Source organism: Camelina sativa, chromosome 14, assembly GCF_000633955.1.
Source record: "Camelina sativa cultivar DH55 chromosome 14, Cs, whole genome shotgun sequence".
NCBI classification, from domain to species: domain Eukaryota; kingdom Viridiplantae; phylum Streptophyta; class Magnoliopsida; order Brassicales; family Brassicaceae; genus Camelina; species Camelina sativa.
The window spans coordinates 23234706-23246015 of NC_025698.1; the positions used below are offsets into that span (position 1 = coordinate 23234706).

The 11310-nt window shown below is 37.5% G+C and overlaps 1 protein-coding gene and 1 long non-coding RNA gene across 3 annotated transcripts in view; one reads left to right on the top strand and one right to left on the bottom strand.

The window, feature by feature from the left end:
• LOC104743897 (cyclin-A3-3-like) lies at positions 128-1733 on the top strand. Its single transcript, XM_010464929.1, has 6 exons — positions 128-346; positions 555-787; positions 900-1052; positions 1153-1336; positions 1431-1565; positions 1653-1733. The coding sequence occupies exons 1-6, from the start codon at positions 128-130 to the stop codon at positions 1731-1733; spliced, it is 1005 nt and encodes a 334-aa protein (XP_010463231.1).
• The window catches only part of LOC104742233, a 2376-nt gene continuing 900 nt past the window's right edge, over positions 9835-11310 (bottom strand). The window contains exons 3-4 of one of the 2 annotated variants that reach the window (XR_002035055.1): positions 10851-11233; positions 9835-10653 (exon numbers count right to left, since the gene is read on the bottom strand). This is a non-coding gene — a long non-coding RNA (uncharacterized LOC104742233). Of the gene's footprint in view, positions 10654-10850; positions 11239-11310 lie in introns of both variants that reach the window. The other variant, XR_760485.1, reaches the window with a different exon arrangement.

Consider the following 11310-nt stretch of genomic DNA (forward strand, 5'->3'; position numbering starts at 1 on the left):
TTTTTTTTTTTTTTTTTTTTTTTTTTTTTTTTTTTTTTTTTTTTTGCTTCGCTTTAAAAGGATAGAGCCTACTCTATAAATAAATAGAGAGTTCGTTTATGATTTGTTGTTGTTCTTCTTCGACAATATGTTGCCTGCAGTGAAGAACAAACAGATCCATGCCTACGATAACGCTCAAGGACAGCGTCGAGATGCTTCCACGGGTGAGTCGACGGAGCTTCGCCATAGGCTACTTGCATTGCAAGAGACCATTCATTCAGGCTCTGACATTGACGCTAAATCTGATGATCCACAGATGTGTGGACTTTATGTCTCAGATATCTATGAGTATCTCCGTGAATTGGAGGTAGTATATCAATTTAGTGATTTTTGGTCTGAATAGTTTCTAAAGATTGTTCTCTGTTTGGACTTATAAAATCGACTAGTTTCATTAGGTCAATTTAGTGATTTTTGTCTGAATAGTTTCTAAGATTGTTCTCTGTTTGGACTTAGAACATTAATCTTATTTGTGGATTTGTTCTGAAGATATATATTTTTTTGGTTTGGTGATTCAGGTAAAGCCAAAGCTAAGACCTTTACATGACTACATTGAAAAGGTTCAACAAGATGTAACACCAAGCGCGAGAGGTGTTTTGGTAGACTGGTTAGTGGAAGTTGCTGCGAAGTACAACCTCGGGTCTGAAACACTCTATCTCACTGTCTCACACATTGATAGATTCTTTTCCTTAAAGACTGTCAACATGCAAAGGCTTCAGCTAGTGGGTGTTTCTGCGATGCTTATTGCTTCGTAAGCATCTTTTCATCCTCTTTGTGTTATTCTTAACTTTTTGCTACGTACTCATTGTCTTGTTGAAGTTAATTGAGTTTCTTCTTCTTCTTTTGGCATTTGATATAAATAGGAAGTATGAAGAGAGAAGTCGCCCTAAACTGGAAGATTTTTGTTACATTACGGCTAATACTTATACAAAACAAGATGTGTTGAAGATGGAAGAAGATATACTTCCTGCACTTCAGTTTGAATTAGGAAGGCCTACGATCTATACTTTTCTAAGGTTAGTGTTGTGAAGAAAACAATGTCTTTACTGATTATTACTGATCTGGTCGTATCGTGTTGTGTGTGTTTTTGACCTTCTTATTGTTGGGCTTGTGCAGACGGTTCATAAGGGTTGCGCAAGAAGATTTCAAAGTGCCACACTTGCAGCTCGAGCCTCTTTGTTGCTATCTATCAGAACTGAGTATGTTAGATTATAGTTGCGTGAGGTTTTTGCCATCTATGTTGGCTGCTTCTGCTGTCTTTCTCGCTCGATTCATCATCCGTCCCAAACAACAACCTTGGGTAAGCATTTTTGTCTCAATCTCTTTTAGGTTCTTATTTATTTTAAGTCACTCCTTTGAATGAGAACACTAATGATCTATGTTTGTAAAAACAGAATCAAATGTTTGAAGAATACACAAAGTACAAAGCAGCTGATCTACAAGAGTGCGTTGGAATCATACATGACTTGTATCTGAGCAGAAGAGGAGGTGCTCTACAAGCTATTAGAAATAAATACAAGCACCAAAAGGTAATTAACATTACAGTTAATGAAATTTCATTTGAATAATTAGTAGCATTCTTTATAATTAACGTACTGTTGCTTCTTTTGGTACAGTTCCAATGCGTTGCGACCATGCCGGTATCACCAGAGCTGCCAGTGACCTTTTGGGAGGATGTTACCATTAGTTTGATCTGAACCTGTCTTTCTTTTGGCAAGGTTTTGTTATCTATCGCAAATGCTACTGAATCGTGTCAAATATTGTTGTAAGGGACACAGATAAATAAAGAGGTGAAGCTAGAGGAGTAAAAACTATAGAGGTTAAGGCAAATAATTTTTGTGCTATCTGCAGATGTGTTATTCAAATCTCATTTCGTTTACAAAATTAGTGTGGAACTTGGAGTAATATAATTTACAACATTATGCAATATGATAAATGTTACGTACTTATGTGACATGATGTTTCTTTTTGGTGAACGAAGTGTGACTTGATTTTTTTTTTTTTTAATAGCATAAAGCCTGTCACATAACATCTATGTATCAATAGTTATCACAAAACTTATGAATGAGTATCCTCATGTATCATGTATGGAGAAAATTATGTCACAAAATTTAACATCGACGAGACACCAGTGTAATGAGCAAGAAGACGATACACCGGTGTAATAAGCAAGACCGGATATTATGTATTTTCAGATCATCAGAGTGTAATTTATTTCACAGTATTAAGAAGTACAACGCATACATATTAAAAAAACTCAGAAAACAGAGGTAACTCCAATGAGGTTAACCACAAATTCATGTTAAGTTACTTTCACAATTTCACTCTGCTATATCAAAACGAGGGAAGAAAAGGTCAGCTGAACAGGATGTTGCACTTTGATGAAAGTCTGGGGAGAGTGAGCAGTTGCAAGAATTCACTTTTGTCCGCAACAAGACCAACTTTCACAGTTTGAAGACATTCCAACTTGCTCAAGAAACGTCTCATCTGTTTCAGCTCTTGAAAAAAACCTCCATACTCTGAAACCTCTAGTACCTTCACATGGCATGTCCATAAACAAGACAATTTCTCAACCTCCTTTGCCACAACCCTCCCCTTCCTGCTGTTCTTCCTCTTACGCTTCTTAGGGATGCAATAGCATGCATCTCCACATTTGTTTGTTACTCTATGTACATGTATAATAAATGGAGGAAAATCACTTTGATCATGTCATGTCATGTCATGTTGGAGAAAGACTGTTGAAGGAAAACTGTTGGAGGAAAATCACTTTGATTATACATGTCATGTCATGTCATTCCCAATGGTGTAAGGCCGTCGACTTATTGGGAAAAAGGAGGAAAATCACTTTGATCTCTTGTTTCGGAGAAATAAATGGCTCACAAGGAATGGAAAGAAACATATTATATAATATATCGAAGTCCTCTCCTTCAAATACTGGAAGGTGGATCACTTGTAGGAATTGTAAGAATGACATAATGCTAAACATGGGTATTGAAAATGGGTATTGAAAATCTTAGATAGTGGTTTAAATCAAGTCTGTGGGGATTCTTTAGATGTAGCTGAAGGATTCAGGCGTCATACATAATAGAAAGGGAAGAAACCTACCACTTCCCTTACTCTACCATTATTATAGGAGTATAGGGTTCGGGAAACATGGGTATTGAAAATCTTAAAAACCCGTGGGTTCCAAAATTTAAAGGAATTCCTGCCAAGATGACGGATCCTGCCCTAGGTGCCTCTACATGAGCTTCAGGTAACCAAATATGAACTGGTACCATAGGCACTTTGACGGCGAAAGAGGCGAAAGAAGCAATCCATAGAAAGATTTGGCGCCGCTCACTAAATTCTGTGGTTAATGATATTTGTAAATCGGTGGTTCCTGTTTGGAAAAGAATCAACAGAATAGCTAATAGCATAAAAAGAGATCCAAGTAAAGTATAAAGGAAAAACTGATATGCTGCCTTGATCTTTCTTTGTCTCGAACCCCATACTCCTATAATAATGGTAGAGTAAGGGGTGGCCCCAAAGCGGAATTGACCGGGGGTGCTTGGTCGAAGCTCCAGTAGGTAGCCACTCCCTTCTCAGGGAACCGTACGTGAGACTTCCGCATCATACGGCTCCGTCCCGAGCTTCCGTCGTCGGCCCTTGTCATTAGATCACTATCTATGCATGTATTTTTAGCCTGGACTCTCTAATCTTTTACTTTTCGGGTGGTGGCGAACTATGCAGCTTTCGTTGCGGGAGATGCCCGCCCGTAGGGCCCGGCCTGCTTCTCGCCCGAAAGAACCGCTCACTAGCTCTAGCCGGACTAGTGGGGCGCCCTATCTAGAGACATACTGAAAACCATACCTTTCGAACCGAACGCAACGCCCGTCTTCAAAATCTAAAGATAAATGGGCTTGTTAAGAAGAAAGATGGAGTGCGGCCTGTAGAGCACATGTAACGCACAGTCGGGTTGCTCACGCAGCGGATCTCNGTAGTAGAGTAATGGGTGGCTTCAAAGCGGAATTGACCGGGGGTGCTTGGTCGAAGCTCCAGTAGGTAGCCACTCCCTTCTCAGGGAACCGTACGTGAGACTTCCGCATCATACGGCTCCGTCCCGAGCTTCCGTCGTCGGCCCTTGTCATTAGATCACTATCTATGCATGTATTTTTAGCCTGGACTCTCTAATCTTTTACTTTTCGGGTGGTGGCGAACTATGCAGCTTTCGTTGCGGGAGATGCCCGCCCGTAGGGCCCGGCCTGCTTCTCGCCCGAAAGAACCGCTCACTAGCTCTAGCCGGACTAGTGGGGCGCCCTATCTAGAGACATACTGAAAACCATACCTTTCGAACTGAACGCAACGCCCATCTTCAAAATCTAAAGATAAATGGGCTTGTTAAGAAGAAAGATGGAGTGCAGTCTGTAGAGCACATGTAACGCACAGTCGGGTTGCTCACGCAGCGGATCTCTCTTTCTTATAGTACGACAAAAGGAGAGATGTGAAAGTAATAGCCCCTTACCTTATGTTTTGGCCGCTACCCGACTTACGGCCTTTAGGCTACTACTACTGTGATGTGAGCGGTTCTTTTGGGTTTGATATTTCCCAATTATCCTGGCCGGAACTTGTACGCAGCACTTATACGGAGGTGCATGCATAAAGGTTTGGAACTCTTTTTTTATTCTGAGAATCTGAAGGGCAGGACCCTATTCTCGAACCCTTTGCCAAGCTTAAACCTGCCCGCATTTCCTTTTGATTTGACGGGGGCCAAAGAAATGTCTCTACCAGCTGTCAACAGTCTTTCTTCGGAATTCTACTGAACGGGTCGATCCTCTACTCCCCTTTGTTTTAGCAACTTATCCTAAGGTCTCCTCTCCTTTCAGTCGAGTGACAAAAGTACCTCGCCAAGAGCTATCTGGCGACGATAGAGGAACCAACCCGCTTGCTGTGGCGGGCGGCTTTTTTGTTTCACAATAAGAACTGGACGATTATCCCTAACCTCGGTAGCTTACGAGTTTACGTCCATCCCTGGTCAGGTACAGTTTCCTTTTGATTTCTCCCTTGTAGCCGTTACCTAAATTCGCGCAAGTGTGTCCACACCCCCCCAAACAGACTTGACGAGGAATTCATTCTCGCGAACAAACACAACCCCTACACACACCTAGGAGCACCCCTTCCTGCATATCCATACAAGACCCGAGTAGGCGGGTCGAGGTCCTACGAGGTACCCACTATACTCGGAGTACCCTCCCAAAAGGAAAAAGATGTGTTTGTCAGGTTCGGTTCTTCTTAGTTGGATTGGGCGGGTTCGACCAGAAATGCTATGCTTACACACAAGACTACCCCTCTTCCCGAAATCTTCGCGGGGACTACTTTACGACGACGGACGACCGCCCGTAGGGGGTTTACTCCACAAGGCCCTTGCAGAGGAAAAGCTTTCTCCCAGCGAATATAAGATACTCCGCTCCGCACAACATAGGGATTTGCACGCTTTCAGGAAAAACATAGAATATTAAAAGATCTAGCATGCGAAACACAGCGATCATTAGAAATTCACGAATTAAAAATGTTGTAATATACTCTTTCCCATAACTTCTCATACCAGACCAACCCACTGAAATGCAAATAGGGATCAGAAGAAGTAAAATTGATATGTAAATTGATAGGATACACCAGTGCTAAAACCCTTTCTCAAGAGATCTTCCAAACTGTTGGGGTCCTTGCTCCGGATGGTCTTCCCCCGGTGTGAAAGCAGAAGATCTCTTCCAACATGACATGTATAATGAATGGGCAACACAAACAAAAGAATCTCAATAAGGAAAATTGATATTACCTTGATGGCTAAAGTGTGTAGAATTGGACAACTCTTGAGAAGAAGTGGCATCGTGATACATATGGGGCTCAACACCCTCCTATTCTCTACAAGTACCAAAGGAGAAAGAGAAACCCAAGTGGCTAGAGTCCAGTTAAGAAGATCCAGTAGGTCCAAGAGGAGGTAGCAGGCCTCTTGGAGAGTTACCATAGATAAGTAATAATTATCATGTTAGAGTTAATGTCATTGTCCTATGGCACCGTGGCCTCAACGCTCTTTGGCATGGAGACAAGGGTTCAGTAGTACGATTTTAACAAATTCTACGGTGAAATGATTATTATTTTATTCTCACACTTTTATAACAAGCTAATATAACTTTATGTTATAATCCTATACAACTAATTATATCTACAAATATAACCCACACATATGTGAGGATCCGAAACACTTACTTATTTTCTTCTCTGATAAACTAAAATATATAATATGAAATGTGTAGATTATGATTAAAACATATGAGATAGAAAATCATATCCGCGACGGGACATACCACTTTTATTTTACTATTTTCTGTTCTGAAATAGATATACCGTCTTTCTCTACTGTTTTTTTTTAATATAGTTATCTTTACATATAACAAAGACAAAACTGATCACTTTTTTAGTCTAAACCAAATTATAAACAAATCGAATACTTAACTGGTATGAGTTCGAATTATGAATGTTAACATTCTTTAAAAAATATGTTTACAAACATAACTCCACATATATGTAATATATTATAAATTTAATAGCAAACTTAGTTTTTGAAATTAATCTCGCACGTACGTGTGGGTGTGAATCTAGTACCCATTTTAACATCCTTATAAGATTCATATATTCTAAATTGTTATTGAAGTTTCATACCATAATAAAGAGATCTTAATAATGCGATTGGGAGAATAATTGATGACCTGCAGATCAATTGGTGACAACTTGTCATGTGGGAAGATTGTTAAAGGGTGGGGACCAGAGTTCGAGGAACGCATGGTGCACCAATAACCTACTGGAGAATTAGGATATCCACAGTGAGGGGTTAGGATCAATGCCCTGCAGAGCCAGCTTGGGATCTATGGGGGCAAGCTAGCGGGGGGCTAGTGGGGTCCACGGGACGGGTTGTCATACTTTTATTCTATTTGTCTTATACAATTTTGGATAACGAATCTATGTACTATTAATATTTGTTTATTCCTTCTTTTTAATATTTTAATTTGATTATGTTGTAGCATTTTTAGATTTTAGTTATATTATTTAGTTAAATATGATTTTTTATTATAAATTCGTGATATTTTAAAATAAAAATTTTATATTATTTTGAGTTTCTTTTTTATTTTTCAGTTAAAGATATGTAAGATCTTTATTTATTTATTCCCTTTAAAATAAATATTTTAAATTTCTTGTGTCGTACTATTTTTAGAATTTTTTATTTTAGTTTATATTTTATATCTACAAATTACCTAAGACTCCTATATCATCGTGGTTATAATTTTTAATTTTTTTTATCTCTCTTTTAATTTCTCAAATTTTATTGGGTTGGTCATAAACTCATTGCAATCGTGTAGATATTTTTTCTTATCTTTTTCCTCCAAAATATTTTTTGAGTAAACAATTTAGTGATTAAACAAACTGTCACTAAAAATTTTGCTGGTGAAAAGAAACTACGTCAAAGTGAAAGTAAAGAGACAAAAATTGGTTTAATTTGTTTAGAGATACATTTTATAAGTGGTGATAAAGAGCATATTTTTATAATAAAATATTTTAGGGTGTAAGAACACATTATTAGTGGTAAAACATAGATTAATTTTGTAAGTGGATGTTAACAAAGATGACGCTTTGATCGGTTGATTGCATGTAAAACATTTTGTGAATATGTTGTTGAACGTTTTTGAAATTTGACAATAATAATATTCGTAATGGTTAATGTTTGAAAAATATTTTGGTGGTCACTAATTTAGCTTTAGGTTATTGTAAGAATTGTAATAATAAATTTAAAATATTAAAATATAAATTAGTGTATTAAAGTAAAAAAATCTCTCTAACTAAAAATATTTATCTATTTATTTTCAGAAAATCTATTTCACTTATAAAAAAACTATTTCTATATTTTTAAAAATTTTAATTTTATTAAATTATTTTAAAACTCGCACATCGTGCGGTCCTAATCTTGTATGTATATAAAAAATAATACTACTTCTAATTTTAAATTGAGAATTTGTTAAAAATACCCCTTTGATATATCCCTTTTCAAAAATATCCCTTTTTGGCCATTTTCATTTTTTGCCCTCTTTTAATTTTTAATGATCATTTTATCCTTAGATGAACAATATTTTTGGCGGGAATTTTTTTTCATTTTTTTGGTGAGAAATTTTTCGATTTTATTAAACACTAAAACAAAGAGATTCATTAGCTCGTTATTTAGTATGACTTAGCGAAATGACAGAATCCATAAAAATTATTCAACAGACTCTGGAAAGACTTCCAAACCGTTAGGACCCCTTAAAGTTCTAACCAGAGAGCACGCAGATCCCAAAAACGCATTGTTTCTTCTCCAAAAATAACTTCTCCAGTGGGAGAACGCATTAAGTAGCAATGATATATTGAAGGGGATTATTCATCTTCTCTATCGGATATTTCTGATGAAAATCCAGACATCTTGAGATCTGTAAAGTATCAATACCATGTGAATAAATAGAGGTCGAGTTAATATATAATACATTAGCAGGAGAAGAGTTGTAGCATACGGGATAAAGGGACTGTGCACAATATAATACTTATTAAAAACTCTTTTAAAATTCATGGGATTTTGATATTTTACTTCAAACTTTTTTCTGAGAAACCCAAACCCCCTAACGCTTGGTTGGTAGATTCCACATCAGAACACAATTTAGATTTTAATAGTGATATATTGATATGATCACCATCCAAGAACATCTTTAAGTCTTTTTCAACACGAACGAAGTCAAAAGATCAATTCTTCCAGCCAAACGACTATTTGGAATACATTCTTATCTCATTTAGAGCATATCTAGAAGTGGAATCAGACCAATCACTATTTGGCTAGGCAATATATGTAAATGGTAGGTGTAGCTGCATCATCTAATTTTGGGTTCACATCACTTAGATGACATCATCATTTTTACGATGAGATCACTCATATGACATCATCATTTTTACGATGAGATCACTCATATGACATCATCATTTCTACGATGAGGTCACTCAGCTGATGTCATCATATCTACGATGACATCACTCAATTTTATTTTGCTTATAAATATTACACATCACTCAAACATTTCTTCACTTCTCACATCCAAACATGTTTCAATTCTCTCACATTCGAAATATGGCTACCAAAGAACCAAATACGGATTTTGGAAGTGACAAGAAGGGAAGAGAAAAAGAAGGTCTGTTCATAGGAACATCACTCTTTTTTTTTCCTTCTGAACCGGCCGGCCTTCTTTTCTTCGGTTTCCTTCTTGTCACTTCCAAAATCCGTATTTGGTTTCATGGTAGCCTTATTTCGAGTGTGAGAAAATTGAATGTGATAATTCGAAATATGGCTACCTTCGTCATGTCGTCGTAATTTTAAGTAATCAATAAAATAATTAGTGTGTTATATAGTGCGTTTTATTGTTCTGTCTGTTGTATGGGTCTTTCTTCCTTCATCATGTCAGTAGTAATTTTAAGTAATCAATAAAATAATTAGTGTGTTATATGGTGCGTTTTATTGTTTTTATTTTAAACGAGCAACACTCATCAATATATTTATTAAACACTAGTTTAGTTTAGAACAAAATAATTTCCTGTAACCACTACGAAAGCAACTGATATATTGAAGGGGATTATTCATCTTCTCTATCGGATATTTCTGATTAAAATCGAGACATCTTGAGAGCTGTAAAGTATAATATATAATACATTAGCACTTTAGCAGGAGAAGAGTTGTAGCATACGGGATAAAGGGACTGTACAAAATATAATACTTATTAAAAACTCTTTGAAATTTCATGGGATTTTTGATTTTTACTTCAAACTGTTTTCTGAGAAACCCCCTAACGCTTGGTTGGTAGATTCCACATCAGAACAAAATTTAGATTTTAATGGTGATATACATTGTGGTTGGACTTTGGAGTGGCATAGTTATAATAACTTTGACATCGGATGAACGGCAACAAAGGTGAGACTGATCCATGGCGGTGGTGAGGCAGTGGCAAGTTCATCAGCTGCAGATCGGAGCTGGTGGTGTTGTGACCAGACTGAGGAAAAGGAGAACAAAGAGAAAGATAAAGGAGAAAGAGCAGTTTCTAGTAGCGGTTTTGAGAGTGGGTTTCTAATTGCACCTGACCAAGTGAGATCATACCAATGGTGGATATAGGTAGAGTGTATATCGGAGAAGCAACAAGAGGTCGTGGTGTTCCAATCCGAGTTGAGCTCCATTATGTTACTAATCAGACCCATTGAAGTCCTCGGTTTCATCTGGCCACCCCAAAACGGATAACGGAAGCATCTTCCTCGTTTCTTGGTCGTCGTAGGCACCTGCTTCCTTAAGGTGATCGTCTTCTTCTAGAGCGGCGTATCATGCCGGTATTCAAAGCTGTCTCGAGATGCACCAGTCGCATATGTTCTCTAGCCATCTTCTCAATTCAGCAGAGTACTGCTGCAACATCAAGAGCCTCCGTTGCCATCACGTTGCAACTCACGTACCACTGAGGCTTTAACATAGGCTCAGCAACATCGCTACTTCTAGAGCAAACTCCAACCGTCATCCCGTGGTTTTCCTCACCACTGTTTAACATCAGATGACAATCTTGATCAACAAAGTGTTTATGAAAGACCATTAGAGAATAAATGCTTCAGCTATGAGAGTCAAACTTCCCAAAAAGAATTAAAAGACTTTAGTTATAGCAACCAACATACCAAATCAGTGACCGATATTCTCAAGTATAAGAGAATGACAGAGATATCCACAACAAAGGAAGTACCTTGAAGGTTTATCTAAATCCAACTATATCATTAGTTCCCAGAGCCGTCAGCTGCAAAATTATATTTGAGAGATTGCATCTCTTGATCTCTGGTTTAGTTGAATATCTTCGAGTCTCTCAAATTCCCACTCCGGATAAAGACGAAAGCACTGCCCAGGAACCTCACGTCCACCAAAGTAAAAGCCAATCATCTTTCCCTCCCGACAGAATCCAGCATTGTATACGAACTGAGGCAATTCTTCGTGAGCGAAAAAAAGAGAAAAAAAAATACACAGAACATCAATTAACTTGGTTCCGAGCAAAATAGAGATAGCCACTACCGGTTTCACCAACAATAATCGAAATATCATTCTTTCGAACCTCCTCAATCAAACGTTTCTCCACTGGACTAGAACAGACAAACACCAACAGAGTTTAGTCTCCGCAGCCGTGGAAAAAAAAAAAAAAAAAAAAAAAAAAA